General features: G+C 47.0%; 1 protein-coding gene across 9 annotated transcripts in view; it reads right to left on the bottom strand.

The window, feature by feature from the left end:
• Nucleotides 1-17,772, bottom strand: part of DYRK4 (dual specificity tyrosine phosphorylation regulated kinase 4) — a 52,716-nt gene that overhangs the window by 18,599 nt on the left and 16,345 nt on the right. For 2 of the 9 annotated variants that reach the window (XM_045364562.3, XM_045364563.3), the window contains exons 1-7: nt 16,181-16,499; nt 8,694-8,774; nt 7,306-7,416; nt 6,465-6,603; nt 4,331-4,494; nt 1,226-1,362; nt 781-921 (exon numbers count right to left, since the gene is read on the bottom strand). In XM_045364562.3, the coding sequence (XP_045220497.2) occupies nt 781-921; nt 1,226-1,362; nt 4,331-4,494; nt 6,465-6,603; nt 7,306-7,416; nt 8,694-8,774; nt 16,181-16,207 (800 nt within the window). In that variant the 5' untranslated portion in view covers nt 16,208-16,499. Of the gene's footprint in view, nt 1-780; nt 922-1,225; nt 1,363-4,330; nt 4,495-6,464; nt 6,604-7,305; nt 7,417-8,693; nt 8,775-16,180; nt 16,500-17,772 lie in introns of those variants that run through there. The other 7 variants (XM_045364566.3, XM_065523591.2, XM_074006131.1 and 4 more) reach the window with 4 other exon arrangements.

The raw sequence follows: 17,772 nt of genomic DNA, 5'->3' as shown, positions 1-17,772 counted from the left end.
TGGAATAACCGGAAATGGTGAGGAGAGTGTCACCTTACCTGCTAATTCAAATGTAGCTGGTTCCTAGAGTTTCACCATCCGCAGTGGTGTCCTGGGAGCCCTGAGCTACCAGCTTGCTGAATCCAGTAACACTCTGAGAGCTCAGCCCTGCTTGTTCTCCTTTGCTAAATGCATTCTGGGTTTCTAGTGTTATATAAATTGCATCAGATGGTCTTCCCAGAGAGAATAATCATCAAATTAGCATGCCTTTGCAATTGGCATGCCTCGTCAGCTCCAATATTCAGCCAGGCCATGCCAATCTATTTAAGTCAGGCTCTGCTCTCTTACCAAAAATATCTGCTCTTGTCCTTATTTACTCAAAATCAAAACCCTTTTCACACTCTAAGCAGCCAGCTCCCTATCCCTTTAGGTTTCCGCCTCTGCACGATCAGGCCAGAAAGCCCACGAGTGGGGAATATGATAGCAAACAAAGAAAAGTCCTTTTTGACTATTTTGGTTTAGCTCTTGAGGAAAGAGGCCTTGTTTTGGTCATGTCACCTGGCTCAGTACCCACCCCAGGCAAGTACATCACGGGGAGGCTGGCAGGTGACAGGCATATCAAGATTGTCTGCTTTCATCCCAGCCTCCTTGCTCCTGGGCCTTCTGGATAACTAAGTGACTGTCATGAACATTCTAGTTATTAAATATTCACATCCAGAAAAATCTAGTGTTCTGACCTCAAACACTATCACTTAGGTAACTTTTCCAGAGGAAATGAGTTAAGAAGAAAAGGCAGCTGACCCCAGGAGCTCAAAGGTGATGCAGAAGTGATTGCGGAAGTAGAAAAAGTCCTTCATATGCACCACATTGGAGGTGTTGTCTTTGTCCTTCTTTCTGAGAGCTTCCAGGATCTTCAGCTCCACCAGGGCCTGCTGGTGAAATCTGAGGGGATGGGGAGTGGCAGGCAGGGTGGGAAATGGGGACAGAAACATCAGTGTCAGGTCCCACTGCAGCAGTCAGCCCCTCCCCATGACCCCAGCAAGACTGTCTAGTGGCAGGAAGCACTAAAAACACCATACTCTCGCCTCCTCTTTGCCCCCTCATGGAATCAGACAGGTAGAAAGAGAAAAGGGAAAACAAAAGGGAAGATCGGAGGCAGAGGCAGAGTCAGGAAGGGCTGGCATTCTGCAGGGGCCAGAGTCACACAGTCCCTCTTCTGTGGCCTATGTCATCCCCCAAGCCACACCTCTTCTTGTTCCTGATGATTTTCAGGGCCACCAGCTCATTGTTTTTGTGATCCAAGCACTTGGCCACCTGTCCAAAGGACCCCTTCCCGATCATCTCCAGAACCTCATAGCGGTAGGCAATGTGATCATGCAGGACCTGTGGAAGCCAGGCTGGTGGTGAAGAGCAAAGCCATGGGCTCCCGGGCCTTCCTGGCATGGGGCCCTGGCATTCCCACCCCCAGATTACGGCTCACTCCTAGAGGAATTTTCTAACTGCACGGGGCACTTGTGGGACTCTCGCTCTCATCTCATCGCGACTGCAATGGGGAGCTTGCTGGCTGGATTCTGGGCCACCCATGTGGTGCCAGGGGAAGTCCCACAGGCTTGATCCATGTCAAGCAGCACAAAGAACACTGGATGGTTTTAGGAAACTTGGGATCTAGTCCCAGTATTGTAGTTCCAGTTCTAGTCCTCCAGTTTTCTGCATGTTTCAGGACCTATAAAGTAAGAGGGTTGGACAAAGTGGCCCTGAAAGTCCCTTTCAGTTTGGACATTTTATGAGTCTTGAAGTTAAGCAGCATCCCTGGTTTGGAGAAAGTTTTGTTTCTGACCCCAGATGTGTCTCTATCTATCAGAGAAGGCGTTAGGTCTGCTCTGCCTCTTCCTGGCCAAATTTGATTCTCCTTTGGGCTCACTGGAATTTAATCCTATCCTGGAGTTAGCAGTACAGAACTTGGACCTTTCTTGGTGAAGAGAAATATTTCAAGAGCCAGAATCACGCATGTCTCTCCCTATGCTGGAAACTAGAGAGCAGGGGGTTAATCAAAACCACAGGAAATGTTCTATTAAAAAGACTTCAGCTTCAGACAAGCAATTTATCCATTCTGAGCTGCAGTGCTGTTGTCTGTAAACTGAAGATGCTGGATAAGATTATCTCTAAGGTCCTCAAGCTCTGTGGGTCTCTGATTTCTAGTGTTACACTCATGAGTCTGGGAGAGGTGAAGGATTAAGTGTTTGTGTACAAGTCCTCAGGATGTGTTTGAGAATGTGCGCTGGGGGTCGGTTCATATGGGAGGAATCTAGAGTGAATTTGAACACGTACAACTTTCCTGATCTATCGATGTAGGTTAGTCTACTTGTACGGGTCTGTCATGAGAATGTATGGGAAAAGGACAGGGACAGGATCCACACACGTGGCTATAAAATTGCATATGTGTTTTCTTAGCATTTGTGCTTGCCTTCTGCATACTACCACTTAGTGTCATAATTGTTCATTCGCATGTCAACTTTGACATTGATTATGGTTACCTGAAAGCAAGAACCATTTTGTATTCATTTGTGATAGCTTCCTTTATATTTCCAGAGTCTAGTAGATGCCCAAGTTTATGATAGATTATCAATACATAGGCATTCAATTAACATTTGTTGACAAAATAAAGTGAGAATGCAGCTGTGTTGCTTGCTTGGGAATTTGGCTATGTGCAGTATGTATTTGTGTGTGTACTGGAATGCAATAAGGATGGTGATTTTTAGCTTACAGAGAACACACATTATCCCTTTCTTCCCTACAACGCCCTCCCCCACCAAAAAAAAAAAAAAAAAGCCTTTTCTAAGATTTGAGACTGAAGAACTGAGTTCCAATGAATTAATTTAAAAGTAGTACTGACACCCTTAGGGAATTCCCTAGAGACCCTAGGCTCAGGTAGGGTGGAGCAGAGGAGGGAGCAGGGAGGGAGGGGTTGAGGAGGTCTCAACCTCTGAATCAGAGTTAAGATTTATACTGGAGATTCCCAGCTGGGCACAGTGGCTCACACCTGTAATCCCAGCCCTTTGGGAGGCCAAGACAGACGGATCACCTGAGGTCAGGAGTTTGAGACCAGCCTGACCAACACAGTGAAATCCTGCCTCTACTAAAAATACAAAAATCAGTCAGGCATGGTGGCGGGCACCTGTAATCCCTGCTACCCTGGAGGCTGAAGCAAGAGAATCGCCTGAACCCAGGAGGTGGAGGTTGCAGTGAGCCGTTCACACCACTGCACTCCAACCTGGGCAACTCCATCTCAAAAAAATATGTATATATACTTATTGGAGATTCCTAACCAAGGATCCACTAACCCCCTATAATTTTATGTATGTGCAGGTTGTCTTTTCTGGGATGAGGACCTATAGCTTTTATCAGGCTCCCAAAGGGCTTCTTGACTGAAAATATTGAAAAGCCAGGCTCTAGAAGGCACCGTGTGACAGAAACGAAATCCTTGAATCTCAAAGTGTGGTCCAAGGATCAGCAGCACAGGCATCACCTGGAAGCTCAGGCCCTAGCCCCAGACAGGCTGGATAAGAACTTGCATTTTAACAAGATCCTGCAAGTGGTTTGTGTTCATAGTAATGCTAGACAAACATGGCCCTCAATGCTATTAATAAGATCTGCCTCTTCTATGAGCCATCAGGCTCATCTTGTCTCTTAAATCCAAGTGGTAATGAAATGTTCTGAAGAGGAAATTCCTGACAGCCCACAGTCTAGTGCACTAAGCGTCACACATCCCAACATGCTCAGCCCTGGGAATCACTGCTCAGCTTTCACCTTCCGGCTGGGAAGAGGCACTGCCCTGGGGAAGCCAAGGGCTACAGTCAGAAGAGGAGGAGGAAGAGGAGCTGTTGGGATCAATTTTTTAAAAGCAGAATGAAATTAAGCTCTATGCACCAGGGACTACAGTGAAAAAGCTTTTTTGTCTGTGGGGGAATAGACATCTATTATAAAATAAGAGTCCATGTATGGACTTGTATTGAGGAGACAAAAAAGGAAATGTTGGGGAAACTGCTCCTTATTTCAGTCTGGCCTTTTCCAGTGGGCTATGCAGGGAAGGAGCCTGTGGGAGCTCACCCAGGATGCAAACCGGCTACCCCAAGTACGCTTGGGGGAAAGTCAGTCTTCCATTAGTAGAGTATTTTGCATACTAAATTGCATGTTTCCCCATTTTCAAGCATGGTATTTCTTTGGCTTGGCACTACCAGAATACTTCAGGACATCTAGTCTCCAACATATCAGCACTAAATACTAAAAAATACCCCTGCTTTTTTCCTTTCTAGACTACCTGGAGGTTCCCATGGCCCCCACCCCCAATCACCTTCAGATAGGAGCCTTGCTCATCATCAAAACTTGTCTTGCTAAATTTCTCAGGAGCCAGGTCGAGCTTCTTGGCTTCAAGCCCCAGGAACCACAGCTCCGTGTAGCCCAGGATTTCACTTTGCTCATATGGAGACAGCTGATTCTTAAAAAGCTTTAGGGCCTCTGTGAAAAACACTACAATTGTGAGTTAAGTTGAGGCAGCATAGGATTTGCCCAGGATGCAGACGATGGCATCCTTCCAGGTCACGAGCCATCAGCCTGTTTCCCAGCTGGGTGGCTCACTGAGGACCATGCATCTGGCATCTCACAAGATGGAAGTATGACAAAGATAAATGTCAAGGTCTTGCACTTATTTCAACAAATCAAGAAAAGAACACAAGGACAGGGAAAGGGAGAGCTCAGTCCCCATACTGAGCTCTAACCTGGGGGTTAGAGCAGTGTGGGTAAAAATTCCAGGAGTAAAATTAGTGTCAACGCCGGGCGTAGTGGCTCACGCCTGTAATCCCAGCACTTTGGGAGGCCGAGGCGGGCGGATCACGAGGTCAGGAGATCGAGACCATCCTGGCTAACACGGTGAAACCCCATCTCTACTAAAAAATACAAAAAACTAGCCGGGCGCGGTGGCGGGCGCCTGTAGTCCCAGCTACTCGGGAGGCTGAGGCAGGAGAATGGTGTGAACCCGGGAGACAGAGCTTGCAGTGAGCTGAGATCCGGCCACTGCACTCCAGCCTGGGCGACAGGGCCAGACTCCGTCTCAAAAAAAAAAAAAAAAAAAAAAAAAAAAAAAAAATTAGTGTCAACAATAGTATATCGTTTAGGTGGCAAGTTGCCCAAGTTAATGTGGAATGAAGCTATCATTAGTTGAGAGGCTTTGAAGACTGTAATGTCTGCAGAGGAGGCTTCACGCTCAAATCTGCAGCTGAATCAGGAAGGACCTCAGATTGCAAGGAGAGATTATGAGTTAGGACTTTTCTACACTGGCCAGATCACATCGGTGCTCTGGTGCGTGGTCAGGGGTAAAATTCACAGTAATTGATAAACTACAGCATTCTCAGAGAAAAGAAACTAGGATCAGGACGGGGACACCATATTATTTGACAGACTGCTGAAGTGTTGGAGAGGGAACTGCAAGGAAAAAGAAAAAGACTTACAGGGGACAAGACTTCTGTTTTCATATAAGTGAAGGGCAGTCATGTATACGCTGAACAAGGCATGTTCTTTGCCCAGAGGACAGAGCCAAGGCATAAGATAGCAGGGGGCAGACGGCAGCTCTGTAAAGGCAGAACGAGCTCAGGACTGAAATGACCTCTTCGTGCATAGTTCCCGGAGTTGTTTAAGAACAACAAGCACCACTTTCACTTTCTAAGTTGTGGAAGAAGAGCTGTAAAGCATCCGATGATGGCACCCATAGTGGATGCTTGGTGGGTTTGGGTGGTCTTCCTTTGTGTCCTAATAGGTTATGAGTCTCCGAACCCCGTTAGAAGTCTAGCCACTGGCCAAAAACCCATGTGCAATCTTTCAGGCCTGACCACAAGGCAGTCCACAAAGGCTTCACCTGGCAAGCCTCACGGGTAACGATGCCGCCCTGCGCCACAGCCGGTGCACTGCAGTCTCTGGAGGAAGCTACAGCCAAGGACGGAGACCCCTGGCTGGCCATGCTCTTCTACATATCTGCATTTCTAACCAATATCCCCCGCAGAGGCTCCTCCCCAACACCTCCTTACCAACAGGAAGGAGCTTCAACACCCTTTGCTCTGCTCTCTGTATTCAGTACCTTTCCACCCCTAGCTCTTCCACTCTCTCAGTGCCTTCCGCCTGGCCCCTGGGTCCATAAAATGACAGGAGCCTTCTGTCTGGCTCCTTAAGCAAATGAGACACTTCCTTCTGTCTGCACGGGTACATCCCGCCCTTGCCCAGAGTCACTCCATGGGGGAACATTCAGCCTCCTATTCAGCCTCTTGCTTATACTACCACAGTCAGAGGTTCAACGCTTAACTTCTACTTTCCTCGTGGTTTGCCGCCTTCACTGATGACTGACACCTGGCAGCTTAGCTCACTCCAGGCAGCTGAGCTCTTGACACCCTGACCTTCCATAACCACCTCCAAATCCTGCTACTGCCCCAAACGCATACCTGCCGCTGTCAGAGGCACCTTGTGCTTCTTTGGTGACTTCTCCCCTGCCTTGGGATCCTGGGTTTTAATGCTAGGGTGCAAAGGTATTTCTGAAGCCTTGAGCTCTGAGGCCGGCATCTGATTGTGAGCTTGATTCTCCTGTCCAGGAAAAGAGGTTTGCAATAAATAACTACTTAAGACTCTCCTGGGGGACATAACCGTTTCTTTAACCAAAGACACCCACCTTCAGCCAGGCTATTTACCTACCTCTCCAGGGAGAAAACAGCAATTAAGAGACAGTAGGTTCTCCCTATCTCTCTCCCAAAGGAAGTATCTGTCTGACTCACACTGTTCCTGGGGAGACCCCTGTACCTTACAGTATGCTGTTGACAACCCCAGCAACATCTCACTGTGGGAAGAGATGGGGACAGTTTTTCACTGCTGCTCTTAAGGAGGTGAGTTCCCAGCTAGACAAAGTGACTTGCCCAGGAGCACGTGAACTTATGTGTGTGTGACACCTCTTTCAGTTGGCACCTTCTCACCTATTATCTCATTTGGTCCCTACACAAAAGAAGTAGGAGGACATGGGAGGAAACGAATATTTTGTATGGTTCCACCTTTCATGCACAGCACTTCATTTTTCCTTTCCTCAATGAATCCTCCTGACAACTCTACAGAGGGACCATTTCGTAGCTAAGAAAAGGTTAAGGACTTATTTGCTCAAGCTTATAATCATTGTAAAGAATGGGAACAGGACCAGAACCCAACTCTTCAGCAGATACTGTGCTTTTCCCCAGCATCCTGGGCCTTTCTAAAACTTTGGACTAAAACCTTCTCAGGGTCCCGTCCGTCTGCACCCACCTGATACAGCAGGGATGACTTCAGCAGGACTTTCTTGCTAATGCGTGGGAAGCTTACCATAGTCTTCTTCCCCTTGGCGTCCACAAAGGGGAGTGAAGTAACACTGGAGTTCTGTAGAAGGAGAAACTGCATACATTACAAAAACCTTAGGCAAGAAAACGTCTCCAGGCATCATTTCTTCTAGCCCCCCTTCCCAACCCCCCAACGAAAGATGAGTCTAACCCCAATCCGGACATAAACCTATTGTTAACGTTCTTGGCAAGAAATGCAGATTCCAGAGCAGCAGAGTCAACAAGCACATGGGCTCTGGGTTTGAGTTCCTGCTCTACCGCTTACTAGCTGTAGACTTTCAACAGCTCACACTGACTCTTCCTCGAAACCTCAATTATTTCATCACTACCATGGGAACAAAAATGGGGCCTACCTCATAAGGCTTTTGTGAGGTAAATGAGTCAGTATATAGACTGTAAGTGCTGGCCATTATTATTATTACTCCAATATCTTACCACCCCAACGCAGGGAAGTTCTTCCTGTTATATCACGCAGATCTTGCTCAGTGCAACATAAGCTTCCATTTCCTCTATGACTACATTATTGACTTGACCTACTCACTTGGATCCCTGCCCTCCTCCACTGATTGATTGACTAATTAATCAGGAGAGAGGTCAAAATAGCTAAAATTTGGAAGCAACGTTAAGTGTCCATCAACAGATGGATGAATAAAGAAAATGTGATACTTAAACACAATGCAATACTATTCAGTCATAAAAAAAGAATGAGATCCTGTCATTTGCAACAATATGGATAGAACTAGAGATCATTAGGCTAAGTGAAATAAGCCAGGCACAGAAAGAGAAATATCACATGTTCTCACTTATTTGTGGATCTAAAAATCAAAACAATTGGATTAAGGGAGAAAGAGATTAAAAGGATGGTTATTAGAGGCTGGGAAGGGTAATGGTTGCGGGAGAGGTGGGGATGGTTAATAAGTACAAAAACATAGATTGAATAAGACCTCGTGTTTGATAGCACAACAGGGTGACTATAATCAATAGTAATTTAATTGTATTTTATTGTATGTAACACAAAGGATAAATGCTTGAGGGGACGAATAACCCATTTTCCATGATGTGATTATTACACACTGCATATCTCTACCAAAACATCTCATGTGTCCCATCAATATACGCACTTACTATGTACCCACAAAAATTAAAATTCAAACATTTTAAAAAATCACAGGGCAATGGTGATGTGGACAGAGTGCTGTCATCATGTTATGATACATGTCATGATGAACTGGCCAAAACTGCCTGTTCGAAGCTACCCTGGCCACCCGCCTCTCCTCATTCTCTCCTAGAGAAAAGGAGCTGAACATCACTCCCTACCTTATGAAAGACTTGGGTCATTCTGGAGTTCTTGGTGTTGGAAGGTGGCTTCTGGACTTGAACTGAAGGTTTACTTCCAGCCTGGATCAAGTGGAAGAAAATAGGAACAGTGCTTGGCATGGCCTCATCCCACACTGCATATTGTTGTTTCATTACAGTAAACAAACTATGCTTGAGGCCAGCTCTCCTGACCCCTAAGCTAGGAAGAGCCAAGAGAGGCTCCAATAGGTACTCAATGAATGTATGAGTGGATGATTATCCAAACAAATGACCTTTCCCAAAGTGTTCATCGTGGATGGGCTTGGCCTATGGTTTTCATGCTTTAAAAAAATCAATATGGCCTTTTCTTCCAATAAAACCTTAACTAGAGACCCTGGATACGGTTAGGAGTAACAGCTGAGCTGCTCTTGCTCTTTAGAAAAGAAAATGGCCATTGCCTTGCCTGGAAGTCTTTTCGCCCTGAATGTGGCTCTGAAGGTGGCATAGCGGAATCCGCCCAGTGGAACACAGGCACCCAGCCTGTGACCTGATCAGAAGAGACTTCACATCTAGAAAGGGTGAGGAGGAGAAGACCAAAATACTAGAGCAGTGTGTCCCAGAGGGTGGCAAGCACACCACAGAGGAAGGGGACGTAATATGTGTAGTACACAGATAAAGCGTTACCTAATAGGTGTGGATTTACTGTAAAATCCATTTGAAAAACTGTAATGAGCACATTGAACCTGTAACGTTGTAGTTGTTATTATTTAGGATGAGATTAAAATTTAAGTTAAAAAAAATAAGGCCAGGCATGGTGTCTCACACCTGTAATCCCAGTGCTTTGAGAGGCTGAGGTGGGACGATCGCTTGAGGTCAAGATTTCCAGGTTATGGTGAGCTATGATCGTGCCACTGCACTCCAGCCTGAGCAACAGAGAGAGACCTTGCCTCTACAAAAAAAATAATAATAAAACAGAGTGTGCGGACTATGTAGGTGTGGCAAAAACTGTGAAGCTGGCACTCAAATGACTGAAGCTTAGCAAACAACAGGCCACAGCTTGAATCGAAGTTCTGGTCTTTGAAGCCAAAACAGGAGTTCTCCTTCTTCCAGACCTCCCCTATGGAATTGAAGGATGTTTATCCAAAGCTGACACACAGCTGGTAGCAGACCCACTTCTGTAAAAATCTGGCCGCACTGAAATAACAACTGGGTACAACAATTAATATCATCCAGCACAGCTAAGTCCCGCACAGCACAGTAATGATGAGGACTATTTGGGACAGTCAATCTTGACCTCCTGGAATAGGGAGGTAGTCTGAGGGAGAGAGGGTTGCATAGAGCATGAGACAGGGTCTCAGACCACGTTAATTCGCTAATGTGCTATATTTAGGATACCACTATTGAATGGAAAATGATATCTGAGCAAATATTGCAACTGCAAATCTCAGAGTCTCAATTTCTCATCAAGTAAGTGTGTGGGGATGAATATTCATTAGCGTCGTCAATAATGGCTGACATTGAGGATGCGGCAGGGAGACTGGACAGGTACGTGAAAGGTACATGAACAGAATACAACCCAAACTAAATACGGAACAAAGGGCACGGACAGTGAGTACCAACAAAGAAGGAAAAGATCACCGTGAACACAGTCAGACCAGGAGGACGGTGGTAGAGGTGGTGCATTTCTGAATGGGTGAGGCTTGGTCTGGGCTTTAACCGAGAGGACGGGTAGGAAGCACGCTTGTTCAGTGGAACACCATCATCCAGGCATGCCCCAGGGCTCCTCACCGCTCATGCTGGGTAAGCAGGAACGGGGGGTTGACAGCGGGCCATGGAAAGCACTGAAAGACTAAGACGCTTGGTCTTTATCCTGTGGGCAACAGTGAACCACTGACAACTTGCATAGCTGGGAGTTACATGTGCAAAGCAGTATTTCAGAAAGACCCCATTAGCAGCAACGCGATAAAATAGTGCTCATGGGTATGGACTCCAAAATCACACTCTTCCCTTTTGATTCCCGGCTCCACCACTCATCAGTTGTTTGAACCTGGGCAAGTTATTAGCCTGTCCTCATGTCATGTGGGGATAATATTAGCACCAACCTCAAAACATCGTGAGGATTAAGGGAGTTAATATGTGTAAAGTGCTTTGCATATGCTAAAGTTGTCTCCTTGAGTTCATTTTCCTTACTTGCAAAATGGAGAGAGCCATCTTTTTGCTCATTTCCCAGGACCAAGAAAACCATGGACTCAGAGCTTAGCTGACAGAGCAAAGGTGTGTGTGTGTGTGTGTGTGTGTGTGTGCGCGCGCGCACAGCCCATGAGTTTAGTAGCCCCAGGTGTGTGTGTGTGTGTGTGTATGTGTGTGTATGTGTGCGCGCGCAGCCCAGGAGTTCAGCAGCCCCAGGTGACCAAGTGACCCTGAGGACTGGTGGCTTCTACGTCTCTGCACACTTGTACTCCATTCTCAGATACCCATGGGACACACGAGATTATGAACTTGCTGATTGTTGGCTGTCTTTCAGCGGCTTCCTGAAGAGGTGCACAATGCCCCATAATAACACTTAATTCTATCAAGGGATCCCCCGGAGGCAAGAGGAAGTGGTGTGCTCTCCCATAATCATAGTTGCAAGACAGGATTTTTCTTGTAGAAAGTGAAGCTTTCATGACATTGTTATTGCTAAGCCAATAAAACAGGAATCTCCTTAATAGTCCTGAGTTCTGTATCTAAATCTGGAATCTCCTATGTAAAAAAGGTTTTATTCACAGGGGTACAGAGCATAGGGGGTGCTTCCTGTGCAGTCCAAGACCTGGGCACTGGAGAATGGCTGGGTGGGGACAGAACATTCTTATCTCCTGTCCTCTGGAGGGGACAGCAGATAAGAAGAAAGGGCATCAGAAAAACCCAAAGAAGCTCTTTTCTTGTGTCTAGAGATGGTGTCTTTGCCCTGTCACCCAAGTTGCTGCCTCAACCTCCCAACCTCAAGCAACCCTCCCACCTCAGCCTCCCAAGTAGCTGGGACTACAACTACATGCCACCAAGCCCAGCTAATTTTTATTTTTACTTTTGGTGGAGACAGGATCTTGCTATTTGCCCAGGCTGGTCTCGAACTCCTGAGCTCAAGCAATCCTCCTGCCTTGGCCTTACAGTGTTGGGATTACAGGCGGGAACCATCATGCCCCCAGCTAAAGCTCTTTTCAGTTCTCCTTTTTGTGACCATCACACCTCTCAGAAGCCTTCTAAACAGCCAGAATGAAACTGTGAAGTTTCTTTATCTGCCAAACTTTTTGTATGAATGTGTACTGCTTTTATCAGTAAAAATACCATTGTTTAAAAGCAAAAGATATTATAGCAGATAACTATAAATGGTTCCATGCAATGCAAGGGAGGAGAAGGCAGTGATAAATGCAGCAGCCCTCTCTCCATGAGAACCTGGAGAGAGTGGAACAAGCTCTAGAAGGAGGCATCAAGGAAACTACGCTGGGAGAGTCTCAGTCTATGGAAACAGCAATTGTGGGAATCAAGAGAAGGGACAGGAGATGCCGGGCTCACAAGTAGGCTGAGGCCATTAAGATTCTCTCACACATAGGGCCACATTGGAGCCTTGAGCTTCCCTGGGGTCTTCGGCTGTGCTTGCCATCACTAGGAGATAAACCCATAGGATCTCAACACTGCGTTGGCATGCCACAGGAGGGCCGATGGCAGGTGAGGGCTGCTCCAGTCTCAAGTCCTGACCCAGGGCCCCTCCTCTGTCCTCTTGTGAGTCTGTTTTGTGAGCTAGCTAAGCACTTGGGTTCTCACACTTCGTCTTCTCAGAAGAAAAAAAAAAGCAAATTCCATCCTCATGTTTCAGCTAGCTCACCCTTCTCCAATAGAAACTGAGTTCAGCTTAAAAGCTGATTCGAAAAGGAAGGGGGAAAGTTGAAACCAGCTTACTCACCCCACCCCCTACTCTGCACCTGGCATGTATGCAAAATAACTGCAAAGGTGCCAAACTCTTCCTTCCAGTTACTCAGTCCTGTGATCCTGCTCTTCTTCTTGCCTCAAAGATTCTTCCAGCAACACCTCCCTCCTGCCTCCCCAAGCCAGAAGGATGCACAGAATCACTGAGTTGCGACGGACCTTGGAGATGCATTCATTCTTAACGCATTTACTGAACATGTCTATGTGCCTACTGGGCAGTGTGCTAAGCACAGATCACACAGCCCAGGCTCCCTAGCAGTAGAACCCAGAAACCTGTATTTCAAGCTTCCCCAAGTGAGTTCTGGGCTGGCAGATTTGGGGGTCACATTCTAATACAATCCCCTCCTTTGGAACTGGTCTCTCCTACCTCTGAACTTTTTCTTTCTGTCATTGATGTTTATGTATCCTTTTTAACTTTTTACAAATTCTTCTCATCTTCCCCCAGGAAATTCCACGGCAGCAAACATTAGGCTTTCCATGATGTGCCAGTCCTGGAACTTCAAGACCAGTCCCTCTGGCTAGGTCATCGGAGGGGTGGGGGGTTCCCACAGAACCTACCCTGTGTGTCAGTGTCCACACCATCATTACAAGAACCTGAAGTGAGCTGGGACCAGCTCCAGAGCCAACCGTGGATTTGTTGCATGTCTCAGGAGGGAGTAGGATTTCACTGAGTGTCATCTTCCCCGACACTGCTTCTTTGTATGATGTCACAGGGAAGTGCCTCAATTGCAAATTCGTATTAATGAACACAAGCTGACAACCAACTCACTTTCAAAAGTGAGAGTCAGGGCCGGCCGGGCGCACACTGACGCCTGTAATCCCAGCACTTTGGGAGGCCGAGGCAGGTGGATCACCTGAGGTTGGGAGTTGGAGACCAGCCTGGCCAACGTGGTGAAACCCCATCTCTACTAAAAATACAAAAATTAGTCGGGCGTGGTGGCAGGCGCCTGTAGTCCCAGCAAAGGTGCTGTGATAGAAGTACAGAGCACGGGGTAGCGAGTGGGTTACACATATTAATACCAGAGGGAATGGTCACAGAGGCTTCCTGGAGAAAGTGCTGCTATGGCTGGGGCCCAAATGCGGGTGAACGATGGGGACCTGGACTGAGTCACATGGCGTTGGAGTGGGTGATGGGAGAACATTCCAAGGAGAAACAGAGCAGGAGTGAAAGTGCTGAGATGTAGAACAATGCCGGTTTGAAAATGGCAAGACTTGCAATGGCAGGAGCCAAATGGCAGGAGTAGCAATTGAGGAATGAGAATTGCTTGAACCTGGGAGGTGGAGGTTGCAGTGAGCTGAGATCGTGCCACTGCACTCCAGCCTCCACCATGGAGAAAGACTCCGTCTCAAAAAAAAAAAAAAAGAAAAAAAAAAAAAGTAAGAGTCAGAACGCTTTTTCAAACTTCAGATTGTCACGATTTCTCACTGTGAGTGGCATGATTATGTAAGAATAAAGATACCCCTTCACCATTCTTGGCCCACCACATCCCTAGTTCAAGCACCTATTGCAATGGTCTCCTAAGGAGATTTCCTGCCTCTCCCCAGTCTACCCCATCCTCTACCTTCCTCCTGAGTGGCCTCAGAAATGAAACATGAGCATCTGATCACATTAGTAAGTTGCCTACATCTCCTAGCAACTTCCCAGGGAGCAGAAGTCCCGGCTCGCAAAACACCCCCAGCCTCACCCCTTGTCATGGCCCCACCCCTGCCTTTTGGCCCCTGCCATTGCAAGTCTTGTCATTTTCCAACACGGCACTGTTCCATATCTCAGCACTTTTGCCCTTGGTCTGCTTCTGCTTGGAATGTTCTCCCATCACCCACCCCACCGCCATGTGACCCAGTCCATGTCCCCATCGTTCACCCGCATTTGGGCCCCAGCCATAGCAGCACTTTCTCCAGGAAGCCTCTGTGACCATTTCCTCTGGTATTAATATGTGTAAGCCACTCGCTACCCCGTGCTCTGTACTTCTATCACGGCACCTGCAAAGGCTGGTTAGACAAGGTTGTTTTACTGGTTTCTTCTTCTGGTCTATAAGACTCTATTTTATTTTATTTTATTATTTCATTTTATTTTATTTTATTATTTCATTTTATTTTATTTTATTTTGAGACGGAGTTTCGCTCTTGTTGCTGGAGTGCAATGGCGCCATCTCGGCTCACTGCAACCTCCACCTCCCAGGTTCAAGTGATTCTCCAGCATCTGCCTCCTGAGTAGCTGGGATTACAGGCACCCGCCACCACTCCTGACTAATTTTGTGTTTTTAGTAGAGATGGGGTTTCTCCATGTTGGTCAGTCTGGTCTTGAACTGCTGACCTCAGGGGAATCTCCCGCCTCAGCCTCCCAAAGTGCTGGGATTACAGGCGCGAGCCACTGTGCCCAGCCAAGACTCCTTAATAAAAGACTTGGGTCTTACTTCAAAGCCTAAGATGATATCTGGCTTTACAGATCGAGCATCCCTAGCCTGAAATGCTCCACTTTTGAGTGCCGACAATGACACCATTCATGTGCACAAACTTTGTTTCATGCACAAAATTACTCAAAATATTGTATAAAGTTGCCTTCAGGCCATGTGCATAAAGTGTATGTGAAACATAGATGAATTCTGTGTTTAGAGTTGGGTCCCATCCCCAAAGTATCTCATTATGTATATGCAAATATTCTTAAATCTGAAAAAGTCTGAAACTCAAAACACTTTTGGTCCCAAGCATTTCGGATGAGAGATACTCAACCCGTAGTAGGCAATTAAATATCTGCTAAAGGAGGAGGAAAAGAAGGTGAGAGGGAAGGAAAGGAGGGAGAGAGAGAGGGAGCAGGAAGTTTGAGGACCTAGCACTTGTCCTGAAAGATCCAAGACGACTCTAGGCTGCCCAGGGAGACAGCTGAGCTTTGAATTCAGTCCTTCCCCCTCCTGGTGGCCAGTCCACCCTTGCCCTGTTCTAGCCTCATTCCTTGCTCCTAGTGGCTTCTGTTCCCACCAGGAAACCGTGCTGCCCTGCTCCCCCGCCCTTCTTTTGGAAGAAAAGTCTCTAATCAGCGAATTCACACCAGAGAATCTTCTCCGCTCATGCCCCCTCTCAAAGGCAACCGCAATTTCCAAGAGAATACCTGGAAAAGGAAGTGCTTTGTTCCAAATAAATGCATCGCTACTCAAAGGAGACAAGAGATGGTTCATGGTAGGAAAGAAGAACCTGTCTGGCAGAAGCCTGTTCCCATTACAAATCGCACTGACCTGACCGTGTAATCTCCGTGTCAGAGTGGATGAAAGAGGTCCCCTGAAGGGTGGAATTCCCAGTCCCATGTCCCACTTCAGTGTCTTGTCCCTAGGTGCTCTGCCTTCCCCTCTATTCTGCCTTGTCATCACGTCAGGCCCTGACCCCCAGCAAGCACAGCCTCTCTCACCTTGGGTATAAAGCTCCGTTTACCCAAGGACCGCAGGGGAGTGTATGTCCTGCCCTTTCACGCCAAGACCCAAAGGATAATAGGACTGGTCCCTATTTAGAGCTAATTACAGCGGAACTCCAGAGGCACTGGCTTATCTTATTACCTTGGACCGAATGCTGGATCTCCTCATCTGGACAGTTCAGGGAAGATAGCGACTGGACTCTCTGCAAGCCTCAGGCCACCCAGCCTTTTCAGAAAGTCACACCTCCATCACATCATCCCACCTCAGTCATACTTCACAGGCGATTTTCCTGTTTTCTCAGCTGACTCCTCCTTGTCTCTTCCTCTTTCCCATTAAAAAAAAAAAAAAAAAATCCCCAAGTGCCTGGCGGTTTGATGGGCAAATGAAGCTCAACTTCTGTGATAACAGCCCACAGCTTCTCCTTTACAGGCTCTGTCATCCCTTCCCAGAGGCCAGAACTACGGAGTTAAAAATAAATGCATTCACGCCGGGAAGCAGGGGGCGGACAGAAGAGAGAAAGAAACTCTGGGGATTTTCTGCAGAATGCAACTAGTTAAGACAATCAGGCTCAGCAGAGCATCACAAAGAACTGGGAGGGAAGGCGGGAGGGAGGGAGGTGGCTGGGCTCCTAAGGGTCCCCAACTAAGGGATTCAGCTACCCTGGCTGCTACAGACCTCAAACAAATCACAGCATCTCTCCTGTTGCCATTTGAAGCTTAGAGTTTGCCCTTAAAGCCCCTTTGCTGTGCATAAGGAAGCCCAGGATGCCTAGATAGGGAGGAGCCACCTCCAGATCTCACCGACAGCTACAGCTGCACCCCTGAGACTCATTAGGGGGATGAATGTGGCCGGCCTCTTGGGAGGACCAGATTTTCTTCTCACTCATGTAGTAGCCTCCCTGGGGTCCTACCCACCAGCTCTGTCCCTGCCAGAGGTGGAAAGACGAGGCCCTGCCATCCTTGAGGAAGGGCAAGAGCCTGGAGGTCGAGACAGCTGGAGTCAATTTCTGATGCATTCAGTGCAGGGCCTTGGGGAGATGCTTTGTTTTCTGCACTTCTGTTAAATGCACCTTGGTAAATCATGTTGCTGAATGTGACCTTAGGGCATGTGTAGTATAATGCCCTCAATTTACAAATGGAGAAAGAGAGGCAAAGGTTATCCAAGTGACTTGTCCAAGATAACACAATTAACAGCAGCAAGCTCGTCTAGAACGTAAGCCCTCTAGCGTCGTTTTACTGTCTCATGCTGCCACCCAGTGATCTCCTCTGACCTCTTTGTGTTCTGCCAGGAAACCAGGTGACAAGGGATTATAAAGTACTTCCCCGCCAAAGGTCTCTAATTAACAATAAGATCATGCTTTTATTCTGATAGTGCCTGAATTCAGTTGACAGTGGAGACATTCAGAAAGCAAGCATTTATTCTATAAATTAGGCACTAAATTCCCTATAATATAAAGTGGATTTATGCATCATGTAGGAGGGTTTGAACAGATAATTTCTAAGGCTCTATTTCTATCGATTTAGATAGCATGCCTTTGCATGCTTTTGTATATGTTATTTCTTCTGCCTGAAATGCCCTCCCTCCAGTCCACATGTAGCCTCCTTGCATAACTCCAGGGGGAATGATTCATTTAGACGAAAATATGAATAAAGAACCCTGTAACTCGTGCCATGCGACAGTACCAAAGTGACTGGCATGTCAGTGAAGCATGAGATGGTACACTGGGCATCAGC

This window comes from Macaca fascicularis, chromosome 11 (assembly GCF_037993035.2).
Source record: "Macaca fascicularis isolate 582-1 chromosome 11, T2T-MFA8v1.1".
NCBI lineage: Eukaryota > Metazoa > Chordata > Mammalia > Primates > Cercopithecidae > Macaca > Macaca fascicularis.
The sequence above is the reverse complement of the archived record's forward strand: the minus strand, read 5'-3'. Positions and strand labels throughout refer to the sequence as shown.